Below are 21,781 nucleotides of genomic sequence, written 5' to 3'. Positions count from 1 at the left end.
TTCTGTGTCAGTAACAATTCCTCACTTTGTATCTAAGCCTCGGTTTTACATTTATTGCATGTGTGACTAGAGAGTCAGGTGACAATACATCTGACTTTGCCATTTATCACAGATCCAGGACAGAGGAAATGTAGTCTATATAATAGGAACATCCTTTCACCTTTTTTTTTTTAATTTTCTAAATTTTTATTTATCTGGGGTGTTGTTATGGACCGTTTTTCTTTTTACCTCTCAGTTGTCATAATTTAAAGGAAGCTTTTTGTAAAGGGGCAGGAGCGAGAGTAGCTTGCTTCTATGAAGATTTGTTGGGTTGGTGAAAAGCTGGGCATTAAATACCTAGGCCAGTGTGGGAGCAAAAAGTTATAAAATTTCTGGAGTTTTATACTTAAAATCATATGTATGTGATTAAGAAAGGAGTCTAAACTTTCTGTGACACAAGAGTCTGTGTTCTATACCACTGTGTACTTTGCATTAAGAATTCTAGTTTGTCCCTCAAAAGGGTTTTAGAAATAAATCATGGAAGGAGCCCCGTAGAAGTTTTTTTTTTTTTTTTAATACTGAAATTTACTATTTTTTAATGCTTAATATTAGAAAGTATATTGGTAGGTAGGGGCACCTGGGTGGCTCAGTCTGTTAAGTGTCTGGCTTTGGCTTAAGTCATAATCTCATGGTCCATGAGTTCGAGCCCTGCATCGGGCTTTTGTGCTGACAGCTTAGAGCCTGGAGCCTGCTTTGGATTCTGTGTCTCCCTCTCTCTCTGCCCCTCTCCTGCTTCTGCTCTCTCTCTTTCAGAAATAAACAAACATTAAAAAAAAAAAAAAAGAAAGTATGTTGGTAGGTAAAAATCTGTGTGTTTTAAAAAGTCACATTTATAAACCTATGTATAATACTCCATGAAGGTTAAAATATTGAGTAACAATGCTTGGGTGTTCTAGAGCCATAATTAGAATACTGGTTGCAAATTGCCAAAATTCAGTGAGTCAACAAACCAATTAAAAAAAAAACTGAAGGATATTAGATTTCAAATGTTCTTCCTTAATTTAGTTTTCCCATTATACTTTATTTTAATTATTCATAGTATTGCTTAACATGCCAGGAAATGTCTTGTAATAGAATTTATAAAATAATGTAGTTTCAGTAATATGAATACTATCTTTAGCATTCTGCTTGTAAATCTCAGATTGAGATGTTTTGTAAGGAATCATCTAGTTTGATGCATAAAAGCACGTCTTTGCATAGTAACTTTATCCATTTTAGAACTTTGAGACCAAATGCTCACTTGAGAAAAATAAATGGAATGATTGGTATATGTCATTTTGTTGTTGTTAGTGTCAACAAATAAGGAAAAAATTGTAAGAAAAAAATATATAGTCCACTAACATAGAACAGTAATTTTTCATTGTTAGTATTTTTCCTCAAGTTTTTATTTAAATTACAGTTCGTTAACATGCAATGTAATATTAGTTTCAGGTGTAGAATTTAGTGATTCATCGCTTCCATACCACACCTGGTGCTCCTCACAACAGGTGCCCTCCTTTTTTAAAAAAAATTTTTTTTTTAATCTTTTATTTATTTTTGAGAGACAGAGAGAGACAGAGCATGAGTGGGGGAGGGGCAGAGAGAGGGGGAGACACAGAATCCGAAACAGGCTCCAGACTGTGAGCTGTCAGCACAGAGCCCGATGTGGGGCTCAAACTCACGAAACATGAGATTATGACCTAAGCCAAAGTCGAACGTTTAACCGACTGAGCCACCCAGACTCCCCCAGGTGCCCTCCTTAATACCCCCCCCCATCTACCTCCCTTCTGGTAACCATCAGTTTGTTCTTTATAGTTAAGAGTTTGTTTCTTGGTTTGTCTCTCTTCCCCCTGACCCTTATATTCATTTGTTTTGTTTCTTAAATTCCACGTATGAGTGAAATCATACGATATTTGTCTTTCTCTGACTGACTTATTTTGTTTAGCGCTATACTCTCTAGCTCCGTCCTCATTGTCGCAAATGACAAGATTTCATTCTTTTTTATGGCTGAGTAATATTCAGTTGTGTGTGTATATATACACAGCACATCTTCTTTATCCATTCATCAGCTGGTGAACATTGGGGCTCTTTCCATAATTTGGCTATTGTTGATAATGCTGCTGTAAACATCGGAGTGCATAAGTCCCTTCGAATCTGTATTTTTATATCCTTTGGGCAAATGCCTAGTAGTGCAATTGCTGGATCATAGGGTAGTTCTATTTTTACTTTTTTGAGGAACCTCCATACTGTTCTCCACCGTGGCTGCACCAGTTTGCATTCCCACCAACAGTGCACGAGGGTTCTCCTTTCTCGACATCCTTGCCAACTTGTTTCCTGTGCTGTTAATTTCAGCCATTCTGACAGGTGTGAGGTGATACCTCATTGTAGTTTTGATTTGCATTTCCCTGAAGATGAGTGGTGTTGACCATCTTTTCATGTGTCTACTGGCCATTTGTATGTCTATTCATGTCTTCTACCTATTTTTTAACTGAATTATTATTTTTTGGGGGGGTGTTGAGTTTTATAAGTTCTTCATAGATTTTGGACACTAACCCTTAATCACACATGTCATTTGCAAATATCTTCTCCCATTTCACAGTTTACCTTTTAGTTTTGTTGATCATTTCCTTTATAGTGACTATTACTTTCTTTTTTTAAATATTTTTATTAATGTTTATTTATTTATTTTTGAGAGACAGAGAGAGAGAGACAGTGAACAGGGGAGGGGGAGAGAGGGGGGTCAGGGAGAGAGAATCCCCAGCAGGCTCCACGCTGTCAGCACAGAGCCTGATGTGAGGCTCAAACCCCTAAACCATGAGATTGTGACCTGAGCCGAAATCAAGAGTCAGAGGCTTAACCAACTCAGCCACCCAAGCACCCCGAGTATTACTTTATGATAGTTATTCATATACATGCTTTTCTCTTTTCTTCTTACGTAGACCCTATAGGTAGATTGACTGTTTTAGTGAAAAGCATAGCCCCTGCCCAACTGTCTTTTCAGTTCTGCTAGATATTTAAGGGACACAGGATTGATGTACAGATCATTGACTTTGAGTGAGTTAGAGGTGCAGCAGAACAAGCAAGCCTTGAGATGTAAATTCCGGTTGAAAATTTGGACATGTATTTGCCATTAGTTCCATTAGAAGGTGGAAGTAAGTAAGAAAGAGCTTTTCTTTTATCATATTGGTGTAGATTTTTACAAGGCCAGGATCTACTTCTGTGTCCTAGTCTTACTATTAATGGTAGAGGGTCACAAATGTGTTAAGTATGAATTTAAATTTTGTTCCTAAATAGAAAGGTTCTGTGTAGGTCATATATACTGAGGTACTTATATCAGTGAAAAAATAAGCAGCACATGTAAAATAGAACAGGCAGTGGTGAACTCTTTCCTCGTGATTGCACGATAGTAATTGGCTAAAGACTTTTCAGTCCATTTGATGACTATTTGGTGACATGTTTGTTGTGTTGGATTTCTCTTTTCTTTGCTAGTGGATGGGAGACACTTCCTAATGAAATGACACTCCCATGAAATTTGGGCAGCAAAAAAAAAAAAATTGTTTTTTATCTCAAATTGAGAATTCTTTTCTTTCTTGTTTGGGTCTTGTGATTCTTGTTATTAAAAAGCCATTTAAGATTTAATATTATCTGGACTCACCATGCGACACTGGGCTATTTTTTCTGCCTTGTCCTCGATCTTTGCCGTAGCTGGATGCTGTTCCCCAAATACAATTTCATCCCTCCTTGTCGTGCTTCACTCTAGTCGCTGGTCTCCCAAGTCCTTTCTCATTCTTCCCTTCCTAGTAATGCCCTGCTTATTCTTGAGGATCTAATTCAGGCGTTACTTCTCTATAGATTTCTGAATGATTCTTCTCCCACACCCCCAACAGAACCAACGGCCGCCTTCCTTTTGTGGTCATAGCACATCGTTGGTGGCTCTTGGAACAGCCATGACTCCTAGATACGTCGCAGTTCCTAAGAGTCGGGGCCATGTGCCGTCCTTCCTTGTGTCTCCTAGAACAGGCGTTCCGCGAACATTTGTCCAACCGAAATGTTTGGACGCCATGCTTCTCGTGATTAGGAGAGCAGCTGGCCTCGTTAAACCCCTTGATCACAGTGGCCCTCGTTCCCTGTGTTCCTCACACACCCTGTCCCCACCTGTTGCACTGTGCTGATTGGTGTCTAAGAAAATGCATTCGAGAGCGATCAAAGAAGGATCCTTGTATGTGGATGCAACGCGCGGGGGAGCCGGCTGGCGACCCTGCGTTGCTCCGGAGCTCTGAGTTGCGTTCTCTTGTCCCCTTTCTGCAGGACCCGAACAGGAGCATTCATACCAGCAGCAGCAGCAGCAGCAGCTGTAGCAGCAGCAGCAGCAGCAGCAGTAGCAGCAGCAGCAGCAGCTGTAGCAGCAGCAGCAGCAGCAGCAGCAGCAGCAGTAGCAGCAGCAGCAGCAGCAGCACCAGTTTTTCAAAGCCTCACAAGTTAATGAAGGAGCACAAGGAAAAACCTTCTAAAGACTCCAGAGAACATAAAAGTGCCTTCAAAGAACCTTCCAGGGATCACAACAAATCTTCCAAAGAATCCTCTAAGAAACCCAAAGAAAATAAACCACTGAAAGAAGAAAAAATAGTTCCTAAGATGGCCTTCAAGGAACCGAAACCCATGTCAAAAGAGCCAAAACCAGACAGTAACTTACTCACGATCACCAGTGGGCAGCAAGACAAGAAGGCTCCTAGTAAAAGGCCCCCCATTGCAGATTCCGAAGAACTCTCAGCCAAAAAAAGGAAAAAGAGTAGCTCAGAGGCTTTATTTAAAAGTTTTTCTAGCGCGCCACCGCTGATACTCACTTGTTCTGCTGACAAAAAACAGATAAAAGATAAATCTCATGTCAAGATGGGAAAGGTCAAAATCGAAAGTGAGACCTCAGAGAAGAAGAAATCGACTCTGCCACCATTTGATGATATCGTGGATCCCAACGATTCCGACGTGGAGGAGAACATGTCCTCCAAATCTGACGTGAGTAGTCTTGTTGGTTTCCCTCCTTTCCCATGTTAGCCTTCAAATCTTATTTCAGATGGCTGTAGGATAAAGGATGAGGGAAGAAACTGACAGCCGAACCGTGAAATGGTAGCATGGATGGGCCTAGAGATGAATTTCCTTAACTAATGGAAAGAAGGAAATGAAATCATTAAAGAATCGGCAGACATTTGGACTGTGATGGGAATTGTTAAAGGAAAGATACGTTCCGTAGTGTAATAATGGGCTGTGTTGAATAGCAGCAGGGAAATTGAGATGCTCCTTGGCACTTAGTTACTGTGCTTTTCGACGATTGCTGATTTAGGAAAGTGAGAAGAATGCGATAAAACTTGAATATATGAGAAAATAAGTTTAAAAGACAAATTTAGAAAATATTGGGGTGCAGCTATAACGTTGATCTTTTTGATCAATGCTATGAAGTAATTTGTTTACAGAGATGAGAAGCTGGTATAGTATTTTTAAGAAGTTTTCTGGAGGCAAAATCGATATAACGACATACCGTATAGATTTAAAATGTATAATTTGGTAAAATTTGACACATATTTGTGCTTGTGAAAGCCAGTGGTGGTATTTTGAAAAAGAACCACTTAATTTTTTTTTTTTTTTTTTTCTTCCTTTGGGGCCATGGTCAGGGTATGTGATCTTTGTTTTTGCTGACGGGTGGGATTAACTTTTGTGGATGCCTAAAAGACCATCTGACCATTTCACATCCCTCCAAAATGTTACCTGATGTTGAGATTTAAACTTACAATTGCAGATTTCTCAGAGTTGGAAGGGGGTTTCACACTATTCTAACTTCTCGCCAGTATAAGAAATCTTATGCTTCCAGTGACAGAACTATTAGTATTTGAAATAGTATTCCATTCCAGTTCTAGAGAATGAACGTTATTTACTTTGAAGTCAAATTCCCTTTTTTTTTTTTTTTTAAAACAATCTTTAGCCCTTTTAAGTTACTTATTAGTCCTGACCAGTCCAAATAATCTCCTTACTTTGGCTTGTCAGTATTTCTAGACAATGGTCAAGGAAGATGTCTGGCTAAAAATTGCTGGCAATTTGAGACTGTTTCTCTTTCTGTCCCATGGGTTCACCATACATATGTTCCTGATTCGAGTCTGGCGGAGGTGGAGGGACTTCGTAGCAGATTCTGTCTTCTGCATTTGTGCTGGGTAGAGGGGCAGCCGGGGTGACAACGTGGTGTCACAACCCATCTCCTGTTGTCCAGAGACTACTTCCTTCCCCACTACCCTCCATAGCTAATCTTGAAATTGTAATAGAAGATCAAATTAGGAGCACAGTAGCATATAAAATACAAGAGATTGGGGTAATTTGTTCCAGTTTGGTAAATGTTTTATAGCAATAGTTTATTGAACCAATGAGAACTAATGGGATTGTGCCAACACGTCAAGCATTTATTTTTCCTCTTGTGCTTTTTACTTAGGGTTCTCTTTTTTTTTTTTTTTTAAGTTTATTCATTTATTTTGAAAGAGAGACAGCACAAGCAGGGGAGGGGCAGAAAGAGAGGGAGAGTGAGAGAATCCCAAGCAGGCTCCGAGCTGCCAGTGCAGAGCCTAGACACAGGGCTTGAACCCATGAAACTGTGAGATCGTGACCTGAGCCAAAACCAAAAGTCCAGCACTCAACCGACTGAGCCACCCAGGTGGACTTAGGCTCCTCTTAATACAAAACTTGTTCTCAGTTAGGTGTTACTTGGAAAGTTTTTTTGTATGTTTGACTTCTATTTCAAATCACCCTAAGATGTCCATTGATCCTCTTGGGGTGTGATTAGTCTATCAAGATTGTCCGGTTTAGCCACTTAGTCTTTCCGTATTCTGACGTGTTGTGACTCTTCTCAAACGGAGGTTTTCCAGTTGTGGCTTAGGATTCAGTGGTGAGCCACGAAACCATTTTAGCATGTCGTCACCAGTGTTTACAAAAAATCAGAATACGTTGTAATCAGCATGGGTGAGTAATGGTTTGTAAAAATTCTATTTCATAGGCTGTGTGTGTTTCTTATAGTAGGTTATGGTCAGAAAGGCATCTTTCTTGAACGTTAGCTGATTAAACCGACATTCCTAAAGCAAACCTCTTTCTACATGAAATTGTCCCAGATGATCATCGTCCTTAGATAACTCTGTGCATTTTTGTTTTTATTTGTCTCTTGCTCCCTCCCTTTTCTATATGATTTATAAGATATGACTTTTCTTTTCATAAACTTCATGTTCAACTTGGTGTATTAATCCTAAGCCGTAATTTTAAAAATCTTTTGGAGTAAAGAGTTAGAATCTTAATTCCTTACAGTAGGGAGCAAATTTTCACAACAATTCATGACATAGGAGAATCACATATCCAGTAATTGTTATAGGAGTTTTTGTAACTGGTTCTGCACATCATTATAGAGAAAGTCTCTAAAGGCTTTTGGATATTATTTGGGTATAAAACCCAACAGATACCCTTTCTTTATCAGTTTTCTGGTAGTAGTGCTTTTATTGTTGCTGTTGTTGGTTTGATTCTCTAAATGCAGGTGGTGGAGCCAAAGAAAATTGATGAAAGTCGTTCCAAATAAGCCATGACTCAAAAGACCTTTCTGTGAACAAAGAAGATAAGGGGAGGGTGGTGGAGGGAGGGAGGGGAAGGGAGGTGCTAAAGTTCCCTGTATGCAATAGTAGAGATCACCTTTGTCTGGCCTTCTTCCTACCTGGTGTTCCCACTGTGGGCAAGACAGAAGGAATGGGAGACAATTGTAATGGAGAGCAGTGAGGAGCCCAGATTTTCCCTTGGCCAGTAACAGATTTGATAGCTTGGGACAGGCCCAACTTCAGTGGGCATACTGTAATATCCTGGTGGTGAGTATGTCTGTATCCGAGTAAGTGTGGTAAGATGATCTGATCTCTCTAACATCCTTTCCAGCTTTATTATTTGAATATGAACCAGATTTGTGTTCATTTATGGCAGATAGGGTCGTGGGTAATTTTAGGCACAATGGGCAGAGATCATGGTCTTTGAAACAGAAGAAAGAGACAAAAAAATTGGAAGAGTATGAAGAATTAGGAAGGGCTGGGAAGAAAAGATTATTTACCTGGTAAGCTTGTAAACATCTTACCTGGGTACAGGTTAGTTACAGTAAAAGGAAGAACTTAAAAAATCTTTTTAAAATATTTTATTTATTTTTGAGAAAGAGGGAGACAGAGTGTGAGCAGGGGAACGGCAGGGAGAGAAGAGACACAGAATCTGAAGCAGGCTCCAGGCTCTGAGCTGTCAGCACAGAGCCCGATGTAGGGCTCAAACCCATGAACTGTGAGATCATGACCTGGGCCAAAGTCACATGCTTAACTGACTGAGCCACCAAGGCGCCCCTAAAAGGAAGAACTTTTTAAAGAAGCTTTTCCATAACTAAGTTAGATTCAGGTTTTATATAAAAATAAAATCAGTGCTATTACTGATTACTGGAAGCTTACTTAGATTGTTGATTCATATGGTTCCTCTTGGTTAAGATTTTTACATACTTCGCGTAGAAAAGTAGAAGTACATCCATGCTTTGTATTCCTACAGGTCGTTTTTGAAGGATCACTTATTTGTTAATAAGTGGTTAGGCAGGCCAGGTAGGTAGGTAGTCAAGTAAGCAAATAATTAGGAGTTTGTAGTGTGGTAACAGACAGGCTGTGGTTTGAAGCCCAGCTCCTCCCGTGATCTTAAGCAAATGTTTTAACCTTCTGTATTTTAGTTAATTCTCTTGTAAGGTGGAGATCGTGATAGTATTTAGTATGTAGGATTATTGTGAAAACGGTAAAGCACCTATGAGCACATTAACCAAAAAATACTAGTTAACTATGATATGTATGATGTAGCTTCTGGCAACCTTTATAACATACAGCTTTGAAAGAGATTTTTTTGATATTCAGAAATACTGTAGAACTCTAGTGTCCTTGTTCAAGAGTTGGGTTATATGTTTTAAAGGGGCAAAAATACTAGGTCATGTTGCTCTGAAATTTGTTTTGAGAAGGTATATGTCCTTGATATTGGTACGCATTTGTTACACGGTGACTGGAAAATTAGAGGACTTTAAATCAAAGCTTTAAATCAAAAGTTAAGCCAAAAAGTGTCCCAGGATCTTTGAGCTTTTTACTTCAAATAGGTAAAGGACAAGGACATACCTAGCACTGTATTAGGTAGGCTCTTGCTTGTTTGTTTTATTGCTGCTACTATTAAAGGAAGACGTCCTAAGAAATGACTTCTCTGTGGATTGTTATTAATGTTACACAGAGTCATTTTTAAATACATTTTGCAATTCCTGAAATGTTTGTTCTTTTCTAAAGAAATTTAATATGGTCACATGAAAATCCATTGGTGATTTTTCCCGACAGAATTAAAGAGTTGCAGGGAGACAGAGGGAGTGGTTTATAGCGGGTGAACATTTAGCAAATACAGGAAACATGGTAAGAGCGTGTTTTTGCTATATACATAAATGTTAGCATTAAGAATATTTTACCTTCAAGGACCTCCGTATTTCCCGTTAGAGTAAGGCTATTCTTGGTTTAGGAAATTATCACCTTGTGGTCATGATGGTCATTTATGGAAAGTAACCTTACTAGTGATTGACATGTGCTAGCAGCTAGAAGGGTGAAGGTCTGTATCCTTGTCAACTTAAAGTTTATAATTGTGGTTTACATGAACTTGTTTACAGTTTAATTGACAATTAAAAAGAGCCCAACTATCTATCACGCCTCCTGTATTTCCGTAGGTTTTGTGTTTCATTTAATTCAGCTTCCGAAGAGAAATCTATTGGGTTGATCATGTTTTGTGATATGGGGAAGTTTGGTATTCATAGCAGAGAAGAAGGGGGACAGAGTAAAATAAAACTGAAATAAGTATTTGTAATCAGATGTGGTTTTGGTAGTAATTTCCTTATCATTGCCGTTGCTTTTGCCTTGTTCTGTAGAGATTTAATTGTGATTTAAAAGTGCAGATGTGAAAAGTTTTAACTGTCTTTCCTTGAAAATGGGCAGGGTGCATTTGGGGAAAATGTTACACACTTCAACCTGCCATGTGAGGAATGAGATTATAATCCTGTCCTTTGATACTTTGGTTTTACCAACGTTGTTTTCTTGGTTAAAATCTTCTTGAGGGAAAGAGATGAAATCTCTTCTAATAGTAGCATTTTACCAGTGGTGGTTCAGATACAGGATAAAGAATTCAAACCACCTTAGCAGAAATTTCTTTTGAAAAGAAAAAAAGGAAGAAGGAAAAAGAAACTTCCCCTCTTTTGTTGTGCCTCATTTCCTCCCACCCCACCCTGTTCCTTGCCCTGCTTAAACTGTCTGGAGCTGGCAGTAAACGTCCTGTTGTTGAAGCATTGGCCTTAGGTTTTTATGTGATGGAAGGTTGTGGCAGTCAGAGAAGAAGGTCTTTATTGTGTTTTCAAAGTGGCTTTTTAATGACTTGTAATTCCAGCACATGCAAGAGCTGTAAAGTCTGTAAGCATAGTGAGTGAGCAGCTGGAGAGGCCATTCATTAAAGGGCAGCCCTGCCTCGGGGGGGGGGGGGGGGGGGGGGGGGGGGGGGGGGGGGGGGGGGGGGGGGCGGGGGGGCTCTTGTTCTGGACTCCTGTTCTCTGCATTTTATAACTGGAGGTAAACATACCTGAAGGGTTGCAATCCTTCCTCTGATAGATTCAGCTCAGTGTGGAACTTTGATTAAAACAATAGGAAGAAAGTTAACTTTGTTGAGTGCATGGAGATATTTCACCTGCCCTTGTTTTCAGCTGCTTTTTTGCTTGTTTTCTATGTCACATGTGAACGGGTAGAGGAGTGGGTATGGTCCAGTGAATCAGCTATTTCATTTACTCAGCCACATTCCTGACTTAGTCCAAAAAAGGATTTGGAGTAGTCAAAAGGGAGATTTTTACCTTAAAAGAGAGTTAGGGGCTTCTTCTCTTCCTTGTTTGGGTATCATACTAAGCCTAAATTGTTCCACAATTTTTAAACTAAATAATTTGTTAGAAGCCCTTAGGTAGCCGAGGGCCTTGAGCAGATAGGGGATTCTATCATTGCAGAGTTGTTGTTACCCATAACTGCCAAAACTCAGCATTTTTACTTGTATTGAATTGTACGTCTCAAAAATTCCATGAGCCTCCTTCAAGAGAGCTGCATTGCCTCTTCAGTGCACTATTGTTTCTCACTCTGGGGCCCATGATCTTTACCTAATTGTCTCATCTGTCATCTTTAGACACAAAATCAAAGATGTGATCCAACATGGTCTTTGCATGGCCAGCTTTACCATACCATTGGGATGCCTGTAGTTGAACATTCCTTGAGGGCTTTCTATGTGCTCATCCCCCGTCTAAGCACTTGACTTGTTTTAACTCATTTAATCCTGAAAACAACTTTAGGAAGTAGGTAGTATTATTATCCCCGTTTTATAGATGGGGAAACTGAGGGTGAAAGAGCTTTGGCCACAGTTGCCATGTGGTGGAGCCAGGATTTGATCCCACTTGGTAGGAGCTCACTCGAGGGGTTTCAGAGCGAAGCAGATCTTTTTTTCCCATGGATTCCTATTACATACGCAGAGATATGCTTCATGACATTGGCGTCAGTGCTGTGAAAGCCTTTGGTATAATGTTCTTGTTCCATTTATGAATCATGTTTCTTTGACCTACCTATTGATTTGGACTTTTACCAACAGTCTTCAGGAAGTGATAGCTTGTCCTTAGCGCTGGATTTGGCATACACAGGGAGGGAAGAGCTGTAAACCGTCCAGGGATCTCTGACTTCTTACACACGCTTGCTTCAAGTACAACAGACTCCCGTGGTTCTGGATTTCACATTATTATATGATCACTATTTCCCTGCCCCCAGAATTTTCCCACTTGCTTTTGCGAGGGATTTATGTTTAACAGAGCTGAGCTGCAATATCAAGCTTTCCCAGAAGGTGCCACCAAATAACAAATGGTGTCCTACAGTTCGAAGATCACTTCCCTTTGAATCTTGTAGTTGTGTTCGGTAATTTCATTTTCTAGTGTCTCTAAGTCCTTCAAAATGTAGGTTGCGCTTTCTTTGAATTAGGAGACAAGATAATACAACAGCATAGGTAGAGGATGGTTTTCTTTTGGAGTCTATGTAATTATTTAGAAAAGTCTGAGAAATTGTTCTCAGTGGGTAACGATTTATGACTGGAAACTTTCAAGGCAGTGTCAAGGTCCTCAAAGAAAAATCACCCGTAGGAGGCTACTTTAGGTCACTAAAGGTGACAGCACAGTGAGATGTTCCCAGATAAAGTCAAAGATCCTTCTATTAGGAGAAAATGGAACAGCATTACTAAAGTGTTTGGAGACAACAAACTGCCTTTGAATTCTGAGGATACAGAGGATAGGGATGTGGGGGCGCTGGAATAGGGAGAAATATTCAGAATTGTTGACACAGAGAAAAGGAATTTCCTTGCTTTTCTTGGTCATGGGAGAAAATGTACGTATGGGGTCCTCAGATGTGATGTGATACTATTTATTTAACCATTTTTAAAAATGTTTTACTTATTTTTGAGAGAGTGCGAGTGGGGCAGGGGCAGAGTGAGAGGGAGACAGAGGATCCGAAGCAGGCTCCACGCTGACAGCAGCAAGCCCGTCACGGGGCTTGAACCCACAAACCGTGAAATCATGACCCCAGCCAATGTCAAGAGTCCAACGCTCAACTGACTGAGCTGCCCAGGCACCCCTGTATAACCATTTTTTTAATTCAAGTGTAATTAACATACCATGTTATATTAGTTTCAAGTGTACAACAGAGGGCTTCAACAATTGTGTACATCAGTCCTTATCGTGGTAAATTTACTCTTAATCCTCCTCGCGAATTTCACCCCATGCCCCCCCCCCCGCCTCCCCTCTGGCAACCACCAGTTTGTTCTCTGTATTTAAGAGCCCGCTTTTTTTGTTTCTCTTTTTTTCCTTTGTTCATTTGTTTCCTAAATTCCACATATGGGTGAAATCATACGGTATTTGTCTTTCTCTGACAGATTTATTTCACTTAAGCATAATACCCTCTAGAGCCATCCATGTTGTTGCAAATGACAAGGTGTCGTTCTTTTTTATGACTGATTAATATTCCACTCTGTACACACACCACATCTTCTTTAACCATTTGTTGATGGACCCTGGGCTGCTTCCGTATCGTGGCTATTTTAAATAATGCTGCAGTAAACAGAGGGGTGCAGATAGCTTTTTTAGATTAGTGTTTTCATTTTTTTGGGGTAAATGTCCAGTAGCAGAGTTATTGGGTCATAGGGTAGTTCTGCTTTTAACTTTTTGAGGCACCTCCGTACTGTTTTCCACAGTGGCTGCACCAGTTTGCATTCGACCAACAGTGCACAAGCGTTCCTTTTTCTCCACATCCTTGTTAACACTTGTTTCTTACGCTTTTGATATTAGCCATTCTTGCAGGAGTGGGGTGATATTGCATTGCGGTTGTGATTTGCATTGTTTGGATGGTTAGTGATGTTGAGCATCTTTTCATGTGTCTTTTGGTGATCTGGATGTCGTCTTTGGAGAAATGACTATTCAGGTCCTCTGCCCATTTTTTAATTGGACTATTTGGGGTCTTTTGGTGTTGGGTTGTGTAAGTTCTTTACATGTTTTAGATATTAAGTCCTTATTGGATATATCATTTACAAATATCTTCTGTCATTCAGTAGGTTGCCTTTTTGTTTTGTTGATGGTTTTTTTCCCTGTGTAGAAGCTTTTTATTTTGCTGTAGCCTCAATAGTTTAATATTGCTTTTGTTTCTCTTGCCAGAGGAAACGTATCTAGAAAAATGTTTCTGCCGCTGATGTCAAAGAAACTACTGCCCATGTTTCCTTCTAGAAATTTTATGGTTTTAGGTCTCACATTTAGATCCTTAATCCATGTTGAGTTTATTTTTGTGTATGGTATAAGAAAAGGGCCCAGTTTTATTCTTCTGCATTTAGCTATTCAGTTTTCCCAACACCATTTCCCATTGCATATTCTTGCCTCCTTTGTCATAGATTAATTGACCATAGAAGTGTGGGTTTATTTCTGGGTTTTCTGTTCTGTTCCATTGATCTATGTATCTATTTTGGTGCTGGTACCATACTCTTTTGATTACTTCAGCTTGGTAGTGTATCTTGAAAGGTAGGAATGTGGTACCTCCAGTTTTTTGTTTGTTTGTTTTCAAGATTGTTTTGGCTATTTTGTCTTTTGTAGTTCTATACAAATTTTAGTGGTATTTGTTCTAGTTCTGTGAAAAATGCTCTTGGTATTTTGATACAGATTGCATTGACCCTGTAGACTTTGTTGGGTAGTATGGACACTTTAACAACATCAGTTCTTCCAGTCAGTGAGCATGGAAGATGTTATTTTAAATAAATAGGTAAAAAAAATTACTAGAGTACCCTGGCTTAGGACTTCAGTGTTTATAATTACTATGCTGTTTTTTTTTTTTAATTTAATTCTTGAACCTTGCTTTATTTTGTGGCTCTTTTATTTTTTTAAATATAAACCACCATGTCACTTTGAGTAACTACAAGCATTTCCTTCTAAGCAAGTTTGTTTGCAGATGGTACAAAATTAGAATTGAGGCTGAGCTTGGAAGAATGAAAGGCATGAGGAAGAGGAGATGAGGAGTGGAGGAAACAACTTGATTTTTCCACTCCTCATCTCCTCTTGAGGAAAGAGCTTTCCTTGTGAGAAAGCTAATGGCAACTGTAGATCGTTCTGTGTTATCCTCACTGAAAGTGAAGAGAGATCCTACAAGCGAGTCTTGCCATTAATTTATCGCACTGGTTTGTCAGGAATGAAGGAAGCCTTATCGAACCCTACTGCTGCTAGGGGTGTCCCGAGCAGTTGCACTTGATGACCTCTTTTTTCATCCATGTAATGTGTGCGATAGCTTTCGTTCTCATCTCACGGATACGGAAGTGGAAGAGCTAGAACTCAAGTCCAGTCCTCACCACTGCCAAAGCCCATGCTTTTTTGGTGCCGTATCACCAATTACACCTTGTTGAGAGGAAAATCGCATCAAGTGAAAACCACTGTGGTACTGATGAACCCTTTTCGAGAAAAAAAATCTAATTGGCACGATTAACTTTCCCACCATCTGGCTTCCTCCCTGACTCACTAATAGTACCACAGTTCAGTGAAAGGGGGAGAATAAAAAATAAGATGTAGCCATAATACTGGAATACTTGGCCATGAATGATGGCAGACAAGACCTGGCTGTGATTTCCAAAACGATGATCAGCTCATACTTCCAGTGCATCGTTATTATTCTCTACTAAGTAGAATTGTAGAAAGTATTGAAAAGCCATGCTACCTTAGAGTCTATCCAAGGACACTGTTCACCAGTTTACCATCTTGCTAGATTATTTCTTGTACTTCATGCTAGGGTATGAAGTAACAGTAACAGTGTTACTCTGAGAGGTCCCATTTATTGTATTGCATCATCAAACAGTTAAACTCACAAGGAACATGCAGAAGGAAGGTAGGTTCAGACTTCCACAAGATAGTGGTGTAGGAAAACCCTGAACTCACCACTTCCCATGAACACACCAAATCTACGGCTACATATGGACTGTTTACCTCTGAAAAAGATCTGAACTAAAAGGCAACCAACGGAATGGGAAACGATATTTGCAAATGACATATGGACAAAGGGCTAGTATCCAAAATCTATAAAGAGTTCACCAAACTCCACACCCAAAAAACAAATAATCCAGTGAAGAAATGGGCAGAAAACATGAATAGGCACTTCTCTAAAGAAGACATCCAGATGGCCAACAGGCACATGAAAAGATGCTCAACGTCGCTCCTCATCAGGGAAATACAAATCAAAACCACACTCAGATATCACCTCACGCCAGTCAGAGTGGCCAAAATGAACAAATCAGGAGCCTATAGATGCTGGAGAGGATGTGGTGAAATGGGAACCTTCTTGCACTGTTGGTGGGAATGCAAACTGGTGCAGCCGCTCTGGGAAACAGTGCGGAGGTTCCTCAAAAAATTAAAAATAGACCTACCCTATGACCCAGCAGTAGCACTGCTAGGAATTTACCCAAGGGATACAGGAGTACTGATGCATAGGGGCACTTGTACCCCAATGTTTATAGCAGCACTCTCAACAATAGCCAAATTGTGGAAAGAGCCTAAATGTCCATCAACTGATGAATGGATAAAGAAATTGTGGTTTATATACACAATGGAGTACTACGTGGCAATGAGAAAGAATGAAATAGGGCCCTCTGTAGCAACGTGGATGGAACTGGAGAGTGTTCTGCTAAGTAAATAAGTCATACAGAGAAAGACCGATACCATATGTTTTCACTCTTATGTGGATCCTGAGAAACTTAACAGAAACCCATGGGGGAGGGGAAGGAAAAAAAAACGAGGTTAGAGTGGGAGAGAGGCAAAGCATAAGAGACTCTTAAAAACTGAGAACAAACTGAGGGTTGATGGGGTGGTGGGAGGAAGGGAAGGGTAGGTGATGGGCATTGAAGAGGGCATCTTTTGGGATGAGCACTGGGTGTTGTATGGAAACCAATTTGACAATAAATTTCATATATTAAGAAAAATGAGTGTAAAACACATCATAATATTTGTATGCTGATTACATGTTGAAGTGATATTTTTATATACTGTATTGGGTTAAATAAAAAACAATTAAAGATTAAAAAAAAAAAAAAGATCTGAGAACTAGATGAACTGCTTCTCCAGAATAGGAGAGGAAATGACTACATCAGAATGGGTAGGAAAGGCAGACACTTAGTCTCACCAAAACCCCACCCCTGGTGCAGCAACACACAATAGGGAGGGGTCTCACCAGACCAATACTTCTTGTTTTCTGTTTTTTTAATATTTATTTTTGAGAGAGAGAGAGCAAGATGGGGAGGGGCAGGAAGAGAGGGAGACAGAAGATCTGAAGTGGGCTCCATGCTGACAGCAGAAAGCCCGATGCAGGGCTCGAACTCCCAAACCACAAGATCATGACCTGAACCGAAGTCTGACGCTTAACTGACTGAGCCACCCAGGCACCCCCCCAACTCTTCTTCTGGAGGAGCAAGGGGTTGGTGCTCTACATCAGGTTACCCAACTCTTGGGATCCGTGCTGGAGAGACAAGCCCCTAAAACGTCTGGCTTAGAAAACCAACAGTGCTGACATCCAAGGGACTGAAGTGCCATAGGAACCTGAGAGTCCCCGTTGAAAGGGCTTGATGTGTGGTTTTATTCACTCTGAGACCCAACAGAAATAGTGTTTGAAAAGTGCCTAGACTATATAGGAAGGAGATTCATTTGCCAATCTAAAAGTATTTGCCAGAGGGGCAGGGGGCGGTTGAAACTCTCCCTGGAGATGGAGGCACTCGGGGACACTGGTTTTGCCCTCTCTGCCTACCCTGATAGCACAGGTTAGCGAGCTCCCTTGCGGCACCCTCCCACTGCCTTGCTAAGACCGGTGGGGGCCCGCAGCTGCAGCACTATCTTGCTGCCTTGCTGAAGCTGGAGAGTGCAGGCACTTGGAGTACTCCCCCATTCCTTGCCTGGGGCAGGTGAGCATGCGTGGTCATGGCATTCTTCCGCTCCCACCCCAAAGCCAGGGGCACTGTCCTGCTGTTTTCCAGAAGTCCGCCGGTGTGCACAGTGAAGACATTTCGCTGCTGCCTTTCTGAAGCCGGCAAGTGTGTCCCACCTTCACATATTTATGCCAACATAAATCCAGCGGGCACGTGCAGTCCACACAAAGGATGCTCCTTGATCACCTGACCCTGGTGGCCAAGGGGGCTGGTATTCCTGAGCTCCACGGGAATGTAACAATCAGACCGTTCTTGGGAGGCTACACCCCCCAGGGCTCTGCACAGACAGCAGACTTGAACACAACCCCAGTCTTCCAGTGAAAAAGGTCTCTTTACTTAGAATGGAGCCTCAACCTAAGAGACAGGCTTCAGGTTTCCCATATATCTAGAGGCTAAGGAGGCACTTCTGGGCAACATTAGCAGAGAGACACCGTTCTTTTAACCCCCCTTGGCCTTACTACAGCTCAATGAGACCCCCCAGAAAGGAGCTTATATATTTATTTGGAACCCTCATTTTTGCACCTGGGGGACACCTCCTCCAGATCTTCTGGTCTTGAAGCCAGGAGGGTTTACAGTTGTAGCCCCACAGATCTGTATATATTGGCATATTTTAAAAGCTTGTCCCTGAGGGTCTGTTTTCCAATCAGCCTGAAACTAGATGCTAAATGAGATTCCTCCCCTTGGAACATTGATAGTTCATGGCACACCCTCAACAATAGGGACATATCAAGAATAAATCTGGCAGTTTAGACAATCACAAAGGTTTGAGAGACAACCAAGAGCTACGGCAATGTTGAATAAGAAGGTTTATCACCTACACAGGCCACACCTTCAAGACTGAGAGAGGTAGCTATTTGGCCTAGTACGTAGAAACAAACACAGAGGTCAAGCAAAATGAGGAAACAGAAATATGTTCCAAATCAAAGAAAAAGGCAGAAAAGACCTTAGTGATACAGAGATAAGTAATCTATTTGATAAAGAATTCAAAGTAATGGTTATAAAGATGCCCACTGAACTCAGAAGAATGGATGAACACAGCAAGAACTTCAACAAAAAGATAGCATATATAAGAAAGTAGCAACCAGAAGTCACAGAGCTGAAGAATACAATAGCTGAATTGAAATGTACACTAGACTGCATGAAACAGAAGAGCAGATCAGTAGCTGGGAGACAAAGCAATGAAACTAACTTATCAGACAGAGCAGCAAAAAAGAAAAGTAATTTTTTTAAAATGATAACTTAAGAAACCTGTGGGACACCATCATTTGGAATAACATTTGCATTATAGTGGTCCTAGAAGAGACAAGAGAGAGAAAAGGGCAGAAAACTTACTTGAAGAAATAATGGCTGAAAACTCTGCTAACCTAGGGAAGGAAACAGACATAAGATGTCTAAGATGAACCAAAAGAGAGCCACATCAAGATACATGATAATCAAACTGTCAAAAGTTAAAGATAAAGAGGGAATCTTAAAAACAGCAAGAGAAAAAACAAACGGTTACATACAAAGGAAACCCCATGAGACTGTCAGCAGATTTTGCAGCAGAAACTTTGCAGGCCACAAAAGAATGGCATGATATATTCAGAATGCCGAAAGGAAAAAACCAAGAAGACTCCACTCAGAGAGGTTATTCAGAGTTGAAGGAGAGATAAAGAGTTTTCCAGACGAGCAAAAGCTAAAGAAGTTTGTCAGTACTAAGCTGGCTTTACAAGAAATGTTAAAGAGACTTCTTTAAGCTGAAAAGAATTAGTAACAACTAATAGCAAACTAATTAATAACAAAACATATGAAAGTAAAAATCTCCTTTGAAAAGGTAAATATAATGATAAAGGTAATGGATAATCGTTTACAAAGCTAGTATGAAGGTTAAAAGACAAAAGTAGTAAAATTAAAAGTGTAATAGTTAAGGGCTACATAAAATATGAAATAAAATATGACCTCAAAAAACAAAATGTGAAGTGGGAGTAAAAATGGACTAAATGCTCCAATGAAAGTATATTGAGTGGCTGAATAGATTGAAGAAAAAAAGACATCTATATATTGCCTAGAAGAGTTTTACTTCCGAAGTAGGGACATATATAGACTGAAAGTGAAAGAATGGGAAAAAAATCTTCCATGCAGCTGGAAATGAAAAGAAACTTATTGTAGCTAAAATTACTTTAGTGTAGTTAAAATACACTTTAAAACGAGGACTGTAATAAAAAAATAGGGAACTACATAGTGATGGTTATTCCAACAAGAAGATATAATATTTATACATGCAGCCAACATCAGAGCATCAAAATGTACAAAGCAAATATTAACATAACTAATTGGAGAAGTTGACAACAATACAATATTGGTAGGGGACTTTAACACCCCACTTACATCAATGGCTGTATCATCCAAACAGAAAATCAGTACAGAAATATCCACCTTAAAAACCCCGGTAGACCACATGAGACTTACTAGATGTATACAGAATATTCTGTCTACAAGCAGCAGAATACACATTCTTCTCAAGTGCACATGGAATGTTCTCCAGAATAGATCACATGTTAGGCCGTGAAACAAATATCAGTAAATTCAAGGAGATTGAAATCAAATCAGCTAAAGGAAGAAACAAGAAAAACCACAAATACACTGAGATTATATAACCTGTTACTGAACAACTACTAGGTCATAAAAGAAATCAAAGGAGAAACAAATATCCAAAGGCAAATGAAAATAGAAATACGATATATCGAAACCTGTGAGATGCAGCAAAAATGATTCTAAGAGGGAAGTTCATATTAATATAGGCTTGCTTCAAGAAACAAGAGAAATCTCTGGGAATGCAAGCTGGTGCAGCCACTCTGGAAAACAGTATGGAGGTTCCTCAAAAAACTAAAAATAGAACTACCCTATGACCCAGCAATTGCACTACTAGGCATTTATCCAAGGGATACAGGTGTGCTGTTTCAAAGGGACACATGCACCCCCATGTTTATAGCAGCACGATCAACAATAGCCAGAGTATGGAAAGAGCCCAAATGTCCATCGGTGGATGAATGGATAAAGAAGAGGTGGTATATATATACAATGGAGTATTACTCGGCAATCAAAAAGAATGAAATCTTGCCATTTGCAACTACATGGATGGAACTGGAGGGTATTATGCTAAGTGAAATTAGTCGGAAAAAGACACAAGTCACATGACTTCACTCATATGAGGACTTTAAGAGACAAAACATATGAACATAAGGGAAGGGAAACAAAAACAATATAAAAACAGGGAGAGGGACAAAACAGAAGAGACTCATAAATATGGAGAACAAACTGAGGGTTACTGGAGGGGTTGTGGGAGGGGGGGATGGGCTAAATGGGTAAGGGGCACTAAGGAATCTACTCCTGAAATCATTGTTGCACTATATGCTAACAAATTTGGATATAAATTTAAAAAAATAAAAATAAATAAGTTAAAAAAAAAGAAACGAGAAATCCCAATTCAACTTTACACCTATAGGAACTCAAAAAAGAAGAATAAATGATGTCAAAAGTTAGTAGAAGGACGGCAGTAATAAAGACCAGAGCAGAAATAAATGAAACATAGAGTAAAAAGAAAACAGAAAAAAACAAAACAAAACAGTGAAACTAAGAGCTGGTTCTTTGACAAAATGATTCACCACCACTCCTAGTAATAAAGAGAGAAGGGGGGCTCAAATGAAATAAAAAATGAAAGAGAAGTTAAAACTGATACCACAGAAATATAGAGGGTCATGAGACTACTATGACAATTATATACCAACAATTTCAACAACCTAGAAAAAAAAACGGATAAATTCCTAGAAACTTACACTCTTCCAAAACTGAGTTATGAAGAAATAGAAAATCTAAAAGGACCAACTACTAGTAAGGAGATTGAATCAGTAATCAAAAACTTCCCAACAAACAAAAGTCCTAGACCATATCGCTTCACTGCTAATTCTAACAAACATTCAAAGAAGATTTAGTACCTATCCTCAAACTCTTCCAAAAAAATAGAATGCTTTCAAACTCCTTTTAGAAGGCCAGCATTATCCTAATATCAAAACCCAACAAGGACACTATAAAGAAAGAAAATTAAAGGTCAATATTCCTGATGAACAAAGATGCAAAAACCCTCGACAAAATATTAGCAAACTGAATTCAACAATACATTAAAAGG

At 39.7% G+C, this 21,781-nt stretch overlaps 1 protein-coding gene across 2 annotated transcripts in view; it reads left to right on the top strand.

Moving 5' to 3' along the window:
• Window positions 1–21,781, top strand: part of MLLT3 (MLLT3 super elongation complex subunit) — a 285,760-nt gene that overhangs the window by 204,346 nt on the left and 59,633 nt on the right. For both annotated transcript variants that reach the window (XM_042914009.1, XM_042914008.1), the window contains exon 5: window positions 4,327–5,031. In XM_042914009.1, the coding sequence (XP_042769943.1) occupies window positions 4,327–5,031 (705 nt within the window). The remainder of the gene's footprint in view (window positions 1–4,326; window positions 5,032–21,781) is intronic.

This window comes from Panthera leo, chromosome D4 (assembly GCF_018350215.1).
Source record: "Panthera leo isolate Ple1 chromosome D4, P.leo_Ple1_pat1.1, whole genome shotgun sequence".
In the NCBI taxonomy this organism is placed as follows: domain Eukaryota; kingdom Metazoa; phylum Chordata; class Mammalia; order Carnivora; family Felidae; genus Panthera; species Panthera leo.
This window is presented reverse-complemented; position numbering and strand designations above follow the sequence as displayed.